Below are 19,749 nucleotides of genomic sequence, written 5' to 3' on the forward strand. Positions count from 1 at the left end.
AGTTATAAAACTTTTTTCTTTAAAACTTTTGATAGCATGATTTTACAACAAAAAAGACAGCATGGTAAGCCAAACATAAGTAAATACACAAAAGAAATGAAGCAAAAGTTCCTCATCATTTCAAATTTAAATATGAAAAAATTAAACTTTGAAAATTATAGAAAAAATACACAAGAAGTACTGTGATAAGGCCAGTGAATAAGTTACTTTAAGAAAAAGTTTATCTTTGTGCTGAAAATACTACTGTGGTGATAATAAAATGTTCAGTTTTAGTATAAATTTGTCAAAGGTAATAGTAATAATAATAATTATTATTAATTTATTATTTAAAAAGAGTCGGTCCTCAGTCTGAAACAGGAGTTACTCGGCTTGTGACTGAACTCTGAATGCTTTGAGTCGTAACGGATGAACGAGTCGTTCGCGGACTTCCCATCCGCAGATGACAACAACAAAACAAGCACAGCTACTAGAGAGGGTGTTAGCGTAGGTAGCCACCTGAGATAAACAACTAGTGGTTTAGTCCGTGTGCTACACCATTACGGCTGGAGTTTGCCAAATTAGAACGTTATTATACTGAAGCATGCTTACTTTGTGGAACTAATTATGACTGTCAGTTATTCTACTCTGGTTTAGTATACCCAACATTAGCTGAGGGGCTTGCTAAGCTAGCTCTATGTATGCCAATCCAAAACGGGTTAGCTAGCTAGCTAGAGTGCTAGCTTTTTAGCTAGCCAGCTCGCCAAGGCGAAGCCAAGAGCGAGAAGAGGGAGATGAGCAAAGTGAGGTAAGACTAAAGACATCGTTTATTTTAAAAATCCGACATGATATCTCATTCTCATAAATTATAAATCCAAACTAATGATTGTAACTCCTCTAGTTTATGGTTCTAAATTTGTCGACGTTAGTGTTGACTATCCTGCGCTAGCTCGTTTTAGCTAATAGCCAGTTAGTCAACGGGTTATTATTGACTAGCTAGCCTGCTAGCAGCTGTTGGTGACCACTTCTTCGGTGTTTATGATGACGGACTGGAGGCCTGGAGGTTATTAACAGCGGTTGAGTGTTTTCAGTAGACATAAAAATGGCAAACATGAACCCCGGTACCGGAGTATGCCTAAAGGATTGGAGGCCCCGCAGATATACAAACCGTTAACGTTGTTAAAGACAATTAACAGACAAGCAATTCAGAAAGCAGTGTGGCTTTTAAGTTGTTTATCGTTGTAACGGCTAACATAGCGCTAACTGTTTTGTTCTATCTTCAACTTTAATTAGCGCAGCCCATTTTGCATTATTAATTTCAGAATAAACGCAAACCCGTGTGAAGAATCTACTACTTCAGGTAGTTTCAAAAGACAGATTGTGTCTTTGGTTAGAATAATATGTTGGGTCACTATCTGGTTACCAAACAACTAGCTAATAGCCCAGCCTACCGTGTAGTGACTCAGCTACCAGGCTAATTATTCGGTAGGAAACAATGCACGGGCTGTCTTTGGAAAAGTAAAATGTAGTTATATTGCCTTTTTGTTATTGAGTTAATTTAAATGACTGTACTGCATAAGCACACTCTATAGACTCTGTAAAGTATATTGTTATAACTACTTATAACATGCGGTGTAACAGTATAATATCAGTATAATATAAATATTACTCAAGTAGTTTTGTGCTCTGAATAAATGGCACCATTACTTGTCTTCAGAATAGAATAGAATAGCCCTTTGTTGTCATTGTACATGCACAACAAAATTATGGGTGCTCCACACCAACTTTGCAGGGATAAAATATTAATGGTAAGACAGCAGGAATAAATAATAAACAGGAGAAATAAATACAATCAAGAGGAATATATAATTCAATTTAATGATTTCAGGGATGTTTTTATTGTCTGTTCTCAACTACATTTTTTGCGTTATTGTGTAATTTTGCAGGGTTGTGGTGAGTGACTAAATGAACAAGACAGGCAAGAGGGAAAAACTCTGGGAGATCAAACATGAAGTTGTATGTGTTCCAGGTCAACAATGGCAGCACACTGACATTTGATACTGACCTTGCTGTCCAAACGTAAGAAGCTGGCATTGTAATATTAATCTGAAACAGTGGTCAGTACGCCTTGCTTAGTGTGACCTAAAAAGTGTTTTCCCTCTTCTCAGTGTACAGGAGCTCAAACATGCCATCCAAGCCAAATATAAAATTGCAATTCCACATCAAGTCCTCGTTGTTAATGGAGGAGAATGTATGGCTGCAGAGAGACGGGTCTGCAGCTACAGTGCTGGCACTGTGAGTTTTTCAGTTTGTTAGGTGTTGATTTTATTTCCTTGAATATATATAATGCTCTAAACACTGTTATTTTTATCTATAGGAAACCAACCCTATATTCCTGTTCAACAAAGAGATGATCTTGTCTGACCGGGATCCAACGATCCCCAAAACCACCTTCTCAATTGAGAGTGAGATTCAGGTCAAGGTGGAGGAGTCTCTTTTGATGCCAGCTGTCTTTCACACTGTTGCCTCTCGAACACAACTTGCTCTGGTAGTTAACAACATTTTTTTAAACCTTGGCCTGAAAAAAGTTTTTGAATGTATTTGCCATGAAATGTTTTTCAACTGAATTTCTTTACAAGAAACAATAACTAATCAATCATCTGTAGAATACTCTGAAAATGTTCTAATGTTGAGTTAAATATTTGTTAATCCCTCCAGGAAATGTTTGAAGTTGCCAACAAACTTTGCTCTTTCTGTGAACGTTTGGTTCATGATGAACACCTTCAACACCAAGGCTGGGCTGCTATAATGGCGAATCTGGATGACTGCACCCTATCTTATCAGAAGTTGCTTATAAAATTCAACACAGCTTATACAAATTATCAGCATGATCTGGAGGAAATCAAAGTGAAACTTACAAAGTAAGTGTTACTGTGTAACTGTGTAATGTAAGTAAGTGTTGGTTTGCTGATCTTTTTCAATAAGTTTAAACCTAAAATGCAAAATATTGTGTTTTTATTGGTAAATAAGTCTACAGAGAATATGCTAGAGGAACCATTTTAAATAATGTAGTTATAATGTTATTTTTTTAAAACAAATAAAATGGTAAAGAAATTGAACCAGTCTCAACTCACAAGAAGGTTGATTCTGATCATCTGGATGTAGTGTTTTCAGTCGGAGAAATGTTTCGTCACTCATACAAGTGCCTTCTTCAGTCTCAGCTGACTGCAGGTTTCTCCAACCTTATAAACAGTAAATTTGCACAAAGACTGAAACTAGAATCAACCTTTTAGGATTTACTTACCTGGATGAGCATGCATCAAGACAAGTCTCAACTCATCTTTTGTTATAATTGCAGGTTAGGGACAGCAGTTTCAGTAATGGCCAAGATACCTCTGCTGGAATGTTTAACACGTCAGAGTTACAGAGAGAGCATGGAGAAGTCCAGCTCAACCCCTGCAAAGGATTCAGATGAGACGGAAGAAGAAAAATCGACTGACTCTGTGCTCTGCACAACTGAAACACAGATGCCCTCTAAGTCATCAGCATCCTTCTCCGCTTCAGGGACAGCCACTTGTGAGCCAGCTGAGGACCAGGAATCAAATGAAATGACTGACAGTGGTGGCCTGAGAGCTGCACTATTAGATGATGACACACCAGAGCTCACCAACCCGTCCGTGTTCAATGTTACATTATTAGATTGGATCAACGTCCAGGACAGGCCCAATGATGTGGAATCGGTTGTAAGGAAATGTTTTGACTCCATCAATAGGGTAAGTCATTGATCTATTTTTAAAAAGGTCTTGGTGGATTTTTAAATGTGCTGTGTTAAATTGGAATAAGAGGTTTGACTTTGATTTTGTGTCTTTCAGCTTGACCCGCGGACCATTCAGCCTTTCCTAACAGAATGTCATGACACAATTTCCAAGCTAGATAATCAAAACATGAAATCCATCAAAGGGCTTGAAGACAGGTTGTATGCTCTAGACCAAATGCTTGCAAGCTGCAAGAAGTTGGTGAATGAACAGAAAGAACTTGCTCAGGTATGCAAAGAAAAGCAGTATTAAATAGTTTTCTCTGCTTTTTGTTGTGTTATGAATTGTGCTCACATGTTTTTGCTTCCAGGGATTTTTGGCCAATCAGAAGCGGGCTGAAAACCTGAAGGATACATCTGTTCTGCCTGATTTGTGTATGAGTCACACCAACCAGCTGATGATCATGCTGAACAACCACAGAAAGCTGCTGGAAATTAAAAAGAAGTGCACCACTGCCAAACAAGAGCTAGCAAACAACCTTCAAGTCAGACTTAAGTAAAACCGGAAACCATTTCTTTTTCCATATTAATTGCTGATCCTGACTAGGGCTGTGCGATATGACCAAAATCTCATATAAGACATCTATCGTCTGATAACAACATAAATTACAAAAATTTTACATTTTCTGTAAATTCTGTGAATCTCGGGCAGCTCGACTTCCGTGAAGTGTTTCCAGCTGGGTGTCGCGTACCTGGAGTCAGGTGTTTTAATTTTAGACATAAGTTGTAGCGGCTGCCGTTTTCTTTGTGAGTGTTTATTACACAGCATGCTGCAGGGAAAAGCCTGCTCTAACGTTTGAGTCTAAGGTTTATTTTTTTAGCACCTGACGGCTCTTTTTTTACTTCTCATCTGTGAATACTCTGCATACTCTTTCACGTGATTCAGTTTATTTTGAAAAGTCTCAACAGGAGCTTGAGCTTTATTGTGAAAGGTTGTGGAAAATAAACAAGCGGACACGCGATGGTTTTACTGTTGTTGTTGCTAATGACAGCGCATAAAAACAGGCACTTGTCCGTCTGTAGTGTGGTTATATTAAATATAAGAGAAAGAGAGAACTTTAAGAAATTAATATAGCCACTACAGTGACCATCAAAATAATGAAAAAATATTGCAGTAAACAGTTTATTTTGTGACACCATGAAACAAACAATAGCATAAAATGAAATGATAGACGTTTTAATATCGTCATCCGATATATATCGTTATATCGTACAGCCCTAATCCTATGTTTAATAAATTGTACCTTGCTGTATTTAATATATGTTTAAAAAAATGTGATTATGAGAATTATGTTTTCAAATTCTAATGATTGGAATAATTTTAGATGGTGCTGCTACGTGATGCTTCATGCAGACCAGGATGCAGAGAAGCTTCAGGCTCTATTCAGACTTCTAACCGAGCTAATGGAAAGAGTGAGGGTGGTGGAGGCCCTCAGTACCGTGCCCCAGATGTACTGCTTGGCAGTCGTAGAGGTAGTCAGGAGAAAAATGTTCATGCGCCACTACAGAGAGGTCAGTACTGTTATTAGAAACTAATCATGCATTCAGATGTAGCAATTTAACAAAAACAGTCATCTCAATAAGATTTACAGAAATGACAATGTACAGTATGAAATCATATAATGAAAAATAGTATAAAGTACATAAAACCACATATATAGCCTAAAGAAAGGGTTTCTTTTAAGAAGATTCTGTGTGGGTTCCATCTGGGTATTTACACTTCCTAAAAAGTTATCTCTTTATATTAATTGGTTATTCAAAATTATAAAGATGTGAATGGTGGTCTGTCACTGTGTGTTAGCCCTGCAATGGACTGATGACCCAATCCTGAATTAAATAAGATGAGGGAAATGAATGGATGGATGGTCTTTGGGGGTTTTGTTGTGAGAATTCAGCTCTGTTTCAAGTGTGTAAGAAATAACATTATCAACACAAAGTTGCAACCATTAGGAAGCCTGTGCTAACAGGGGGAATTAAGTTACTGTAATCAGCTATGAAGTGTCTAGATGTGTCCAATTTTCTAACATCTGGCCATTTGTGGTGTGCTGTGTTGGCAGCAGCAGAAAAGAAAATAATGCCTAATTTGTGATATGTTATGACAGCTAAAGGTGTGTGACTTGTGTCTAAGCAATGTACGGTCTATGGTAAAGGTGCAAAAAGGGTGCTTAGCTCTGAGAAGGTTTGACTAATAAGACAGATTTTTGATGATTTTGATGAAACTTTCCTTTATTTGAGCTTAATTTTTTGGTCTTTATTATTTCACAGTCACAAGAAAGAATAGAAGTTAACACTTTGTGTTTTGGGAATTGCTTGAAAGATGGCTCCTCTGATTGATGTAGTTTTTGGCAAAAAATGTAACTGCTCGTTTTGACGGACGCTGCATACATATTGGCTTTTTTTGAAGAGTGCCTGCAAGCCTTCCATTAAGTTATGTCTAAATGCTCAAATCTAAATAACATTAAAACGATGTTAAGGAATGTAATCTTCTTGTGAAAATGTTTTTGAAACATAATTATTAATTTATTGCATAATCTTAATTAAATTTTTCTTAAATCTTTTCAGTGGGCCAATGCACTTGTCAAGGATGGAAAACAACTTTATGAGGCAGAGAAATTTAAACGGGAATCCTTTGGGAAACTCTTTCGTAAGTGTTTTTGAGAAACTCTGATTAAATAACACACCAATTCCACGTAAGAACAGAATTTTGACCCAGTTACTGTTTTATTTATTATTTAGGAAAGTCTTTTCTCCGAAATCGGTTGTTTAGAGGACTTGATTCATGGCCTCCAACATCATTTTGTGTAAGTTTGATTGAATTATCGTGTGTATCACTTTTTCTTTGTTAGCACTATTGTTTCACACTGTTTGACAGTCTATTTTTTTCATGGTTCTTAATTGGCTATAGACACGAAGGCCAAGAAGGTTTGATGATGAACTTCCAGACATCTCACTTGAGGACCTGCAGTACTTGAAATCTTGTTGTCCTGTTGAGGTGCAGCCTTTCCTCATGTAAGTCACTGTCTTGAATCATTAGTGGTTTTAAATATCATTAAATGGGGTTTTTTGAGAAAAAAATGGAAAAACTATTCGTTAACTACCAATAGTTAACATAACTGAATTTATGGTTTGTTATCAAAATAAGCTGTTTAGTGTTCAACCAGGTCCCTGGCACTGTTTGTTGGTTTATTTAAATGCATTTATCTTTGGTTTATTTAAATAAATAAAACAATAAAGATATAAAAAGCTTTAGATATGTAAGAAACTGAATAATGAATAAATCATGGGACATGTTGTGGTTGGTCTTACTTGGGGACCAAGTATGTCATAGTTGGAGTTGTTTATAGTTCTTTATGATGGAGATTATGTGAATAATCTGAATATAGTCTGAATGTGGTCTTACAACATTTTATGCAGATTGCACTTTGAAATGCAGGCTCTCTAACGCTGTAGAGCAAAATATTTCAGTTTAAACTAGATATTAAAAAGTTAATTTAAAAAGTCAGACTATAATTAAGTGCTAATAACCAGAATCATTATAACTTGGTAAGACTATAAAGTAAAGGTCCGATATGATCATCTATAAGTAAACGATCTAAAGTATTGTTTGAGCTTTATTTTTATTTTCAGTTGCCGTCAGTTGCATTTGTCACTGCAGTGATGCATAGTTTCATGTATCACATAGTTCACAGTTTTAATTCTACTGAATTAAGGCTTTGCTCTTTATTTACCCATTACTGTGGTGATCATGGTCTCAGAACTCTGTTAATTATGCCTTTTCTTTTTCATTCGCCATGTACTCTCTTAACTAAAAGGGAACATACTTGGAGTTGATCAGCCAAACTTTGTTAACAACTGTTTAATCCTTGATTAAGTTAATCAATAGACTCAGTTTGCTTTCTTGAACAGATTCTTGGTGTGAAAAGTGGCCTAAATTTATTCTGTTATCTCTTAATTGCATAAAATTGAAGACCTTCTAAGCAATCTTTTTAAACTGAAGAAATTCACAACATAGTTTTTACCAATATGTCCGTGTTTGTTTAGTTTAAAAAAATCTTTTTCTGCAGGCTTCCCACAGTGTGCAACTTTGAGCCCTTAAATCACCACATAGAGACACTTCACCAGCTGGTCCAAGCTGCGCAGAGCGTGGACGAGATGTCACAGACGATTACTGACCTGCTAAGTGAACAAAGGGTAATGATTTACCTTGGTTATATTACACATATATGTATTTGCTGTCCTAGTCTGAAATGAACACATAACTTAGAACAACTATCAAAAAGCAAACAATACTGAGGTATAACTTTAGGTCAAGCATTTTCTAATTTTTTTCTTTCTTTTTTTGTAATACTGTTTAATTTCTCTTTTCGTATTAAGATTAAACTCCAACTTGAAGAATATATTTATTTATTCTTGGGTGTTTTGTTTTTTTCTCCCTAGGCATCTTGTAGTCAGAGTGCCCACAGATCAACTACATTGTCTCCTCAGTCTGAAATGCCTGCTACCACAACAGCGGTGTCGCCCAAAACTCCTTCCTCTCTCAGCCTTCAGGGCCCCAGCTGCCAACCCCTTCATGTTCCTGTCCCAGCTCCTCTAGAGGACTTATCGCCAGACAGCATTGATGCACAAACATTTGACTTTGAAACCATTGGCCATCCAAACATGGATCCAGTCCTACAGCAGGGATCCCTTGATTTAGATTCTCTGGCAGAAAGCCCTGAATCAGACTTCATGTCTGCTGTAAACGAGTTTGTGATTGAAGAGAACTTGACCTCTCCAAACCCTATCAGTGATCCTATTAGCCCTGAAATGATGGTGGAATCTTTGTATTCTTCAGTCATTAACGCTATTGATAACAAGCGAATGCAAGATACCACAATACTAGAGAGAGAGAACTCAAAGATCGCTGTTCTTCAGCAAGTTATTGAGAGGTATCGAAGTGCTGCAGAGGAGTCCCATTCCAGCTTAAGAAATGCAAAGGATGACCTGTGTCATTTACGAGGTCTAGTATTAAAAGAACAACATGACTTTGGCTTTGTTCTGCGTAGTATGAGCACAGAGGTGCACAATATTGTGGATAGCATCTGTCAGACCCATGAACAAGCGTTGAAGGAGCAGCATCAAAGTGAGCTTCTGGCCATACGGCAGGACTTTGAGAAGGAGGTAAAGACACTAACCAAGGAAAACCAAGTAAACCAGAATATTGTTAGAGATGTTCAGCGTGCAATGCTGGAGCTCGAAGGGCTTATGGAGCGCAAGGAGAAGGAACTGACTCAGCTTGAGAATGAGAGAGAGCGATGGATTCAAACGGATGGTATTCAGACTGATAAGATCACCAACCTGGAGCAGATTATCAGTGATCAAGCTGAAGAAAATAAGAAGCTTGCAGCCTCAAGAGACTCTTTGGCCACTCAGCTTGAGAATCTGCACTTTGAGATTGAACGCAGTCAGCAGAAGATCCGACAGGAGCTGGAAGTTGTTGCACAGACCAATTTAAAAGAGTTGGAGGACAGAATGAAGCATGAACACAAGGCAGAAATGGAGACACTGACCAAGGGTAACCACGAGGCTCTGGAAAATCTTGCTGTTGAAAATAGTGTTAAGTTAAGCGAGGCAGCTGATCACCATGCCACTGCTATAAAAGAGAAGGACAGTCAGGTCAAGGACTTGGAGGCTCGGATAGCTGAGCTTGCAGAACTCCGCTGCAAGTTAGAGGTGGAGTTAGCCCTCAAAGAATCAGAGACAGAAGAGTTAAAGCGCTTGTTTGAAGACTCCAGGATACAGCAGGAAGAGGCTGTCAAATCCCAAATAGAGGCGGAGACCAAAGTTCTTGGTGAAGAACTGGCAGTTGTCAAAAAAGAGCTTCAGCTAAAGAATGAAGAGTATGAAGTGGACCTAGCAGAGCTCAGGACTCTCATGAGGATTGAGAAGGACCACTGCATCTCAGAGCTTGTTGACAGACACGAAGAGGAGACTATTTTGTTGAGCAACAAGCTCTCTTCCCTGCAGCAGCAAGCCCAGGAGGCTGAGAGGAACCACGCTGAGCAGCATTGGAAACTTAAAGAGGAATTAGATCAGCAACTGGCTGCTGTCTGTGAAGAAAAAGAAAAGCAACTGAATAGTTTCCAAGAACAGGAGCAGGAGTTGAGGACTGTTATCAGCAGTTTGCAGCAAGAAAATGACCTGCTTTCGCAAAAAGTAGAGCAGGACAGACTTGCATTTGAGAAACATTTAGAGAAAGAAAAGGCCACTGAGGCTGCAGCACCAGATGTCTTTAAAGACTTAGAGCAGAAAGAGGAGATGGAGAAGAGACTCTTAGGCAAGATTAGACAACTTGAAAATGAGCTTCATGAGGTCCGGTCCTCAAAAAGGTAAATGTTTAATCCAAAACAAGTTTGCTCTTCATGTTTCTTCACATTATTTTCACAGTTACAGGTTCATCACTTGGCTGATTAATGTTTTTGTTAGAGGTATTATGATTTTGCATTTTCTGTAAGTTGTTTTTAGTTTTAAATTTGGGTTTTCAGTTTAGTTTCCACAGTTTCCTGTGCTTAGGTTAGTTTAACATTCCTTTTAGTATTAACTTTAATATTATTATTATTATTATTATTATTATTATTACATGGGTCGTTTTTTCAGAATTTAAGATGTAATAAGTTAGGAAAAGTACAGTAATAAAGTGTAATATTGAGGCCATACATCGTAGCTTCTGGATTTCTATTATCTATTTTTATTTCAGTTAAAGTGTTTTTCATGGTTAGTTTTAAGTAGTTTAAGTTGATAACTTTGTTTGCTATGTGCCTTTCAGTGATGAAGGGTTGTCCCTGCATGCTGACGGACGTGCAGATGCTGGAGCACCTCTGTCTCTAGACTCAGCACTACAAGAGCGTCTGCAACAGGAAAGGGCCTCTCTGCAACAGGAAAGGGCCTCTCTGCAGGCACAGATGGAGCTCATGGAGAAAAAGAAGAATGAGGAGATACAGAACATCAAAACATCACTTATTGCAGAGCAACAGGTTTGTATTTGCTCTTGTTAGCTTATTTTAGGGTTCTGCTTTTGTTGATATTTGTCTTTTGTTGATATTTGAGTGCGGACCTATGCTAACATACTTGTGTGCAGTCTTCCAAAAACCCAACCGCATGTGACTGAACGTGGATGATGCTGTGCATAGGTTGAATGCCTGCTGGTTGAAAACAAGCTGGAACAGAAAAGAGAGCAACAGCGGAGTTCATAATAAACGGGGGAACTGTGGGGGGAAAAAAACCATCAAAGATCATCACGCACCGACAGTCACTGCATTGGACACAGCAGAATTTATGTAACACAATTCAGCTCTCTTGTATTTTCTAACTTTGCTCCTCTCTATGTGGTCTTTAAGTCTGACGTTATTAGGCGTTTCTGGGTCCAAACTCGTCAGTGATTAAAGTCAAACAAACACTGCGGCATCACTAAGAGATTAAAAACTGTCTAAATTATTTCATCTGTAATAAAATGATTAGTGTGGCTGCTCTACCAGGTGTAACAATTAAGTTTAACATCCAGGCATCCATAAAAACAGAATTTCTGAAATTTAATGGAGTTAGAAGTTAGCAGCGAGTTAGCTCGCTAGTTTCCATTTAAATATAATATACCAGGTTCTGACTGAGAGATTTCTGAAACAAATTAAGATGTACAGCTCTGCTATCACTTCTGACATAAATGAAGACAGAAAACTAAACAGCAGTGATGTTTGTAGTGTTACTGAAGTTGAACTAGCTTGTATATAATGATGTGCTACGTGAATGCTAGCAACACAGCTATGTTAGCATAATATAAACACAGTGAATCCAGAGGATGAATGCTAACTTTTTTCCAGTCGATAAAAATTAACGCAATGGTTAGGGACAAATGTGATTGCATGGCAGGATGCTGTCAGAAGAACAACTGAGATAATCCATCCACAATATGAGGTTGGTTAATAATATACTGCTGTATGAGCTGGGCAGTAGTTACATTGTATGATTTTAAAAACTGAGCGTTAAAATGAATAGTGGTAATAAAACCTGAGAGAGAGGCCGACAGTGATCACTGCCCTTTTTTTAGGGGCTTGTCCAGATTAAATAGAAAAAGATACAAGGAATTAAAACATGTTAAAAACGCAACAGCCTTAATAAACGCAGAGTAGTTTGGACCTAGAAGCAGGGTTCATACGTCATCACTTAAAGACCAGATAGTTGGCTGAAGACCAACAAGAGCATTACCAAGAGTAGCCCACAGACCGCTTGTTTGTGACACTGCCCCCAGGTGACAGCAAACAGCTATAACATGTAGCAAACGATCTGCAAAACTGTTCATAGACTCTGTGTATGTCGATGAATGGGAATAGTAGTAGTAGCACTAACGTGTTTCCTTGGCCATAGGAGAGTGAATGCAATTAGCAGTGGCCATCTTCATTTAGTCAGTCATAAAGTGTGTTGTAAATGGAAAAAGCTGTTTGTGAAGGGGATAAGACCTAAACTAACTCAGCTGGAAGCAGCATACACACAGGAAGAAACTAGCGGCAATTTGATTACCAGAGACTTGCAGCACTGACAGGCTAAATAACCTTTAGCTGTGCAAAGAGGGGTGGATGCCTATTTAAACTACTGTCAGTTTTGAGGAGAGCAATTATTGCTGCAAACAGTGGGAGCAAAGAGATACCATTGACTGACATGACAGTGCGGGGGATGTATAAGAGGGTTACCAGTGAACCTTAGCCTAAAATGTCCACTATAGTGTCCAGCTGTCAGCTACAAGCGATGCACGGTGACCCAATTTCTTTATATATGCACAACGCTTCTTGTTTGGCAGCAAAGATTTTAGCATGGCAGGCTGCCATGGAGAAATATTAGCAGTAGAAAAAGTGCTTGTCAGTATAGCGTTATGGTAGTGTGAAATATTTTAAATACAGTTCATCCTCCCTATAGACAAAAGCCTTCAACATGCCATCAAAAGTTTCAGTGTTGACCTTACAACCCTTGTGTACTGAGTATTCAGTACTTAAGGGTCAGATCTCATCCATTTTATAAAACCTACCTTTAGTTTTCTGTCTTTTTTCCCACCTTCCTAAGTAAAAGTAGGGATGACTAATACATTGGCAACTGGATGAATGACACCGTTTACATATTACAGGTCATAAAATATTTTTCAGGATCACCTAGGGAACCAGAGTCTGGATTTTCCTCTAGGGACCAACTAGCTACAATGCTATGGACGATGAGCAGATCGCTTCATATGTGGACAGACATTTATTTTACTGTGCTATAGATTTTGTATTATTTCATTTACTGTTTACGAAAAAAAAATTGAGGACATCTCACCTTACTTTGCTACATCTCCCTTTGTAGTTGAACCTGATGAGACTTGCAACAAACAGAATTGTTAGGAGCACATACAGTTTGATTTCTTTTGTTATTTATTGTCTGGTGTAATACATGGATGTACGATACAAAAATATCAAAATACTAGGAGTAAAAGCTAACAAAACAACTGTAACTCCCATGGCTGCATGCTGATCTGTGTCCTCAGAAATTGGCAATTAAAAATGAAATAATTAATGCTTTGATATAAATGCTCTGTTCTCACTAAAATGGTTGTTAAGCTTGTCAAAATTTTTAAAATGTTAATAATAATAATTATTAATCTTTTTATCCAGACAAATTTCAACACAGTTCTAACACGAGAGAAAATGAAAAAGGAGCAGATCATCAGTGATCTCACGGAGAAGTTGCATAAAGTTACCCAGCAGCAGGAGAAAGATAAAGGTGAGTGTGTACTGTCCACATTGAACACTGTTTTTCTTACAGTTTTGGAAATGAGACATCATGGTAGCACCTCATGAATATTCATTACTTGTCCTGTTCGCTTGTTCTCACTGCCATAATATTCATTTTTAGGCTTTTGTCAAAAATAATGTTATTTTGTGTTTGTCAGTGGTTTTTATTTATACTTTTATTCCAGCTCTGATAGAGAAACTGTCTGAGGACCGGGCTAGTGTGATGCAGGAAAAGAAACATTTGGAAGAGGAGCTCAACCGTTTCCGCAGCACTGCACTGGTGTCCTCTGCCTTCTTCAACCCTAACCCCTCAGCTCAAGATGCCTCAGAAGCCGGAGCAGCAGCAGCTAGAGCTCTGCCCGTTGCTGGGGCTTGTTCTTCTGAGCCCCTCACTGAAACTGATAGATTGGCCTCTGTGGCAGCCATTCGAGATGACGAACATGTTGATTCAGCAGTGGAAGCCAGCATGGTGACCGTCCAGTAAGCATCTACTCTAAAATAAACATTGTGTTTAGAGTCTGAAATACGTCCACGTGATTATGTGCCTGACACTATTACTGTTCATGGGGAAAGAAAAATCAGAGCAGCACACATTAGCAGCACGGTTAGGACAGGTATCCTAACCAGTTATCCTATCCTAACCTCACCTGGTTAACAACTATGTGGGCTGCATTTGGACAATGTGTTTATCCTTACTCCACACTTTATATTTCAAACAACATTTGCAAAATACGTAAGAAACCTTCTCACCTGCGCATGATCTTGTAGCCACAGTTTATAGAGAGGTCCATGTAAAAGGAATGCACAGAATTTTGGTTATTCTATACATAATAGTTTTTGTGGAATCTGTGATGCACAATGTAATGTAAGTCCAAAAGTTTGGATAAACCATCACTGGTTAAAATTTTAACAGTATATCCCCTTCAAGGTCATCTCCTGGCGTAGTGATGCATAGCTTGCAGCTCCTGCTTCACTGAGATTGCTCCCTGGATGGCCGTTCTGACCACTTTTATGTGTGCATTTTTTATTTCATCATTGAGCTCACATTTACTTTGAAAGCAGACAGTAACGTCTGCATCAAACTGGCCATACCTCACAAGGCTCATTACTATTAATGACAACCGGTGCTCAAATGACATGACAGATGAATCTGCACTATCTAAACTCAAAGTCCATAAAGTCAGGGGAATGACAGTATTCACAAGAATGTACACAGTAAAATCCTCCCATATTGTCAGGCGCAGTTGATCAGAGTAGCTCCTACAATGAACAATCCCTACAGGTGCAAGAGGGCAGGGAACAATGTAGAGCTTCACAAAAGGGCCGTAATGGAACTTGAGGACAGTTTTTGCCTTTTTATAGGTTGGGTAGTGGGATCTCTTTGACTGCACCTTGGATTAAGATTTTAGTTACAGTTTAAGTTGGACAAGGAAACTACGAGAATCTGAGTGTGTTCATTTCTGTGCATTCGCAGTGCTGCAGTACGTGGATTTTATTGCGCCAACATGTTAATCTCAAACAAATTCATAGTGAAACCTAAAAAGGTTTCCTTCATAGACAGTAAGTTTTGTTTAGATGCCGTCAAATCGATTGCGAGCCAGAGAAACAGACTTTTGTGTTGTGTTTCGAGAGCCAACTGTATAAACTAGCCAAAAATGGACGAACAGAAGAGACATTTGACAGTCCAAGGAAGGGAGGCTAGGAACCGAGAGTGTAAGTTAAAATAAATAAATAATTTTTTAAATTCTTAATATTAAGAATCGCCAAGTGGTCACAAGTCAAAAAATGTTATGATTTATTTATTTAGTTTTACCTTTTGTATACTGCATCTTGTTAATTTTTGTTGTTGTTGTTTTTGTAGTGATACTATGATGTCAGAGGAGAAACAGCGGATAATCTTACTTGAGAGGGTAATTAGACATGCTGCATCTTTATCATTGCATCTGACTGGATAAGAGTTTGTTTGTGTAGGCATGTCTGACTAATTCATTTAATATATGTTGCAGACTTTGCACATGAAGGAAGAAGAAAACAAGCGTCTCAGTCAAAGACTGGTCAGTTTATCATTTTCATTATAGGCTATGAAACAATTTCTCCACCAGGTGGCACTAGCATCAAAGAGTAGAATCCTGACCCAGGAGGCCAGCGAGCTCAGTGAATAAAAATGAGTCTTTAGGAAGAGGATCATTGAAATGTACAAGGGGTGAATTTTAGTGAAGCACAAACTTGTATACTAATACAAATGTCAAAAATGTACTTTTCTGGTGTGAAAAGATTTAGTCAATACTAATATTGCATAACTCGAAGACTGGTATAGTTTAGATTATGATATAATTCTGTTAGGTGGTAAAAGTATAAGAGTTCAAAGCCTATGTCACAGACAAATGATTTAATAATCCCCAGTGGAAGTCAGTTCTTGTTAATATTATTAATTTTGCTTTGATAACGTGAGTAATGTTGCCCTTCTCTTCTGTGTAGATGTCTCAGAGCATGTCGTCTGTGTCATCACGGCATTCAGACAAAATCGCCATCAGAGAGTAAGTGAATTTAAAAAAACGAAACACACAGGGCCTTAACATGTCCTTGCTGATGTGTGTGTGGTTTTTCTGTCATTATTGTGTACATTATTATGTATGTAGGTATAATTATACACATATGATTACCGTTAATGTATTTTCTTTTGTGTTTTCATTTTGCAATTCGGTTTCATCATCATTTGGTCTCTTTATTGGTCTTTTTTTATGTTTCAGTTTCCAGGTAGGCGATTTGGTTCTAATCATCTTGGATGAAAGGCATGACAACTACGTGCTCTTCACAGTTGGTCCCACCCTCTACTTCCTCCATTCTGAGTCTCTTACTGCACTGGACCTCAAACCAGGTCAGCTTCATCAAACCCTTTTGAGTTTAGCGTTGTGTCATTGAAATTTATTTTACACATTTCTTTTTTAATAATAAAATAAAAAGGCACGACTGATTGTTTTCTGATTTTTATATATATATATATATATATATATATATATATATATATATATATATATATATATATATATATATATATATATATTAATCAAACATGAGAGCTTTGTGTGTTGTGTGTACATGGGTGCTAAAATAAAATGTAGTTTAATCTTTGTTCTTGCTACTGATGCTTGTTGGCTTTATTTTACACATAGAATTGGTGAACATTTTCTTAAGTTTATTTAACGATGCGATTTGTTTTCTTGTTTAGCATCAGGGACCTCAAGACGGCCGTGGGTGCTTGGAAAGGTGATGGAGAAGGAGTATTGCCAGGCAAAAAAGGTACTTAAGTACTAAAAATACTTTGTTTACATATTCGATTAACATTTAACCCTGTTTTACTTACAGTTTCAACTGTAGGCCTATAAGTGTCTTTTTTTTTTTTTAATATATTTTTTTTAAATCAGAGTTGGATTTTTTTTAAAGTCATGTCAGTAATGTTCTTACAATTAAGTACAAAGTTTGAACCTTCATTGTTTCTTGTAATGATCTCTCTCTCCTTCTCTTCCTCTCCTTTTTCAGGCCCAAAACAGATTCAAGGTTCCTTTAGGAACCAAGTTCTACAGAGTGAAAGCTGTTCCATGGAATAGAAAAGTATAATAGCCAAGTAATGAGCTAAAATGTATATTTATATAGTTTAATTTTTGAACAGAAACATCACATAATAACTCATAACTTGAAAATCGAAAGACCTAAAAAATGGAAAGAATTAAGATCGCCATCATATGGTTTTGCATTTTATTTTAAAATCCCACCTGCTATCACTTTTTTTGTTCTTTTAAACCCAGATTTGTTATTGTGGACCAAATGCTATTAAACTTATTAGGGCAATGCCCTATACACTGTGGCATAATGCCATCTGACCTGTATGTAAACTTAAACGAAATTTGGATGTTCAATATTAGTTCTCATTATCAGCATTTGTCCTTTTGTGGAAAATACTGTCATTATCAGCATAATTAAATGAAAAATATACATTTATTATAAATGTTTATGGAGGAATGTTCATGGCATGCATATTGATATATTTTCTTTGATTTACTTATCCAGATAAATGTTGTAGTTGGAAATGTAGTTAATGCTGTTTGTTACTCACAAAACAGTATGGCCCTGTGTCAATACTGAAATGTACATTATGACTGACTAATGGAAACAGTCGTCTTTGCAATCCTTGAAATGCACTTTCAAAACAATGCTTTTGTTGATTTGAAAAGGGAAGTTAATTGAGCTGTCAGAACTAAGTAAATATATCAGCACAAACTTCTCACTATCATAGAATATTGATATGTAGAAAGGAATACTTTGTGACTGTGTTTCATTATCGGGAGACATTGTATATTACCCATCAAATCACATGTAACAATAAATTACTGTATTGTAAAAGCTAGAGTTTTGAAACAATAAAGGACTGATCCCAAATGGATTCAATAGTTTTTTTTCTTTCCTTTTCATTCTTTCCTCTGATGCAGAAATGTAACAAATACTTATGTGCACATTAATATTACAGGTGAGATATTTTATGTTTCATTGGGGAGGAGAAAGCCGACAATTATTATTTTTCACTGACACGTCATTCTAACCATTTTGTATAAAACAAAAACAGCAGAAGCTTTTAAGGCATATATAGTAAATGGCACCTATAATGATGATTTTTAAAATTTTCCTGGGGGAAATTCAGGAGTCAATGTGGAATAGCATAGTATAGTGTATTCATTTGATTTAGCATTTTTGCTTTTGTGGAAACATTAATGTTGGCACGGTGCTGCAGGAAACAGACTTCAAAAAGGCTTCAAATCGGGGCCCAAGAACGATGCGGCCCTCATGGAGAAGGAAGCCCACCAACATCACTTTCCCAGTTCACAGCGGGGAGCATAGCAGCTCTCCGCCGAGCACTCTCTACCATGTGGGTCTAGGGGTGTTTTAACAATGTTTAGCTCTATTTTCTCCATTTAGCATAAGCCTGTTGTCACATTTGGATGGCTCCTTCATAAATTGATGGTGTGATTCCTACAATTTCGGGACAGGCCTGAATGACAAAATATGCAACACAACATTCGATACCGAGGTGCCTGGCAAGCACCAACCATGTGCACTGGACAGGCTCTTAGTGTAAATGTTTACAACCCCCCACTGAGCTCAGTGCTGCTGGGAGTCACTCTCATCAGGCTGAATGGGATTTAACACTGCCATGTGTAGTCTCAAGCTAGTCTAGTCTCAAGACTTTTTTTCGTAACATTTTTGAGTTCTTATCTTTAGTAATGAATGTGAAATTTGGCTGCATGCTTAGTAAGTCATAGTGTAGTGTCTGTATTTAAATGTCACCAGTTTAATTTATTTATATCTTTAACACGCACACACATACATAATGAGCTTTAATGAAATGACAATTAGCAAAAATTATGTAGACTACATCTGATATATATATATATATATATATACACGTATGTGTGTATATATGATCAACCAGGTCATTTAAATTTAATTTGATTGAATATGAAAATCTGATTTCATAATAAAAGGATTTAAATAGAAATTACTGTAGTCTGAGTTAATCAGGTAGTTCCTTCTGCAGTTTGGACAGTTACACTTTAAAAACCAATTTTAATCGAGAGGTATAACAATGAGAAAAAAATTTCTTCCAACTTGCACTTGGTTATTTATAAGAAAAATAAAATTGCAAGACTTGATATTTCTTTCACATCTTTGTTAGTAAACACTGAAACTAGGTTACTGTATACGGAACATTGTAAAGAACACTAGGAAAACAGTCCCCTTGCAAAACATTAGGAACAGACTATAGCTTTTCATGCACAGGCTGAAATTGTATTTCATTTATAACTAGCATGAAAAAGTAAAAAACTTGTTAATATTCTGAAGCACTCGGAAGATTCATTACAAATATACTCAGGTAATTGTGTAAGGACAGGTATATTAATGCAGCGCTCTAATGCCATCAGCTAAAAGTCAAAGACACATTATAAATGCCTTTGTTTGCATGTCAACATATGCCAGAGGCACTAAATGAAGGTTTAGATGAGTAAATGTGAAATATCAAAATGATGTCAAAGACGACTCACAAATAATGTCTTACAGTCTGAGATCTTGCGCTTTGTTGCTGATATATTCTGTATTTGAAGATAATACACAAGT

At 37.2% G+C, this 19,749-nt stretch overlaps 1 protein-coding gene across 2 annotated transcripts; it reads left to right on the forward strand.

The window, feature by feature from the left end:
- The first annotated feature begins 391 nt into the window (after nt 1-391).
- rb1cc1 (RB1-inducible coiled-coil 1) lies at nt 392-18,022 on the forward strand. Of its 2 annotated transcripts, none has more exons than XM_085439979.1 (23): nt 392-784; nt 1,923-2,055; nt 2,145-2,271; nt 2,354-2,524; nt 2,695-2,897; nt 3,335-3,749; nt 3,849-4,019; nt 4,102-4,286; nt 5,116-5,302; nt 6,353-6,434; nt 6,527-6,591; nt 6,696-6,799; nt 7,855-7,981; nt 8,228-10,158; nt 10,596-10,803; nt 13,462-13,570; nt 13,767-14,061; nt 15,443-15,491; nt 15,588-15,635; nt 16,060-16,118; nt 16,332-16,459; nt 16,811-16,881; nt 17,122-18,022. In XM_085439979.1, the coding sequence occupies exons 2-23, from the start codon at nt 1,985-1,987 to the stop codon at nt 17,197-17,199; spliced, it is 4,884 nt and encodes a 1,627-aa protein (XP_085296105.1). In that variant the 5' UTR covers nt 392-784; nt 1,923-1,984; the 3' UTR covers nt 17,200-18,022. The 2 variants fall into 2 exon arrangements, with proteins under 2 accessions (XP_085296105.1, XP_085296106.1); XM_085439980.1 differs by lacking the exon at nt 392-784 and adding an exon at nt 1,246-1,336.
- Nucleotides 18,023-19,749: the final 1,727 nt, after the last annotated feature.

This window comes from Copadichromis virginalis, linkage group LG18 (genome assembly GCF_057382275.1).
Source record: "Copadichromis virginalis isolate Kocher_CV1m ecotype Utaka linkage group LG18, C_Virginalis_male_GT1.1, whole genome shotgun sequence".
NCBI lineage: Eukaryota > Metazoa > Chordata > Actinopteri > Cichliformes > Cichlidae > Copadichromis > Copadichromis virginalis.

Bases quoted from the DNA above. Each gene is read 5' to 3' on its own strand.
- rb1cc1 (XM_085439979.1), top strand. From the start codon at position 1,985: ATGAAGTTGTATGTGTTCCAGGTCAACAATGGCAGCACACTGACATTT. The intron at 2,898-3,334 runs GTAAGTGTTACT...TTATAATTGCAG, and splicing joins ATCAAAGTGAAACTTACAAA to GTTAGGGACAGCAGTTTCAG. The intron at 15,636-16,059 runs GTCAGTTTATCA...TCTTCTGTGTAG, and splicing joins AGCGTCTCAGTCAAAGACTG to ATGTCTCAGAGCATGTCGTC.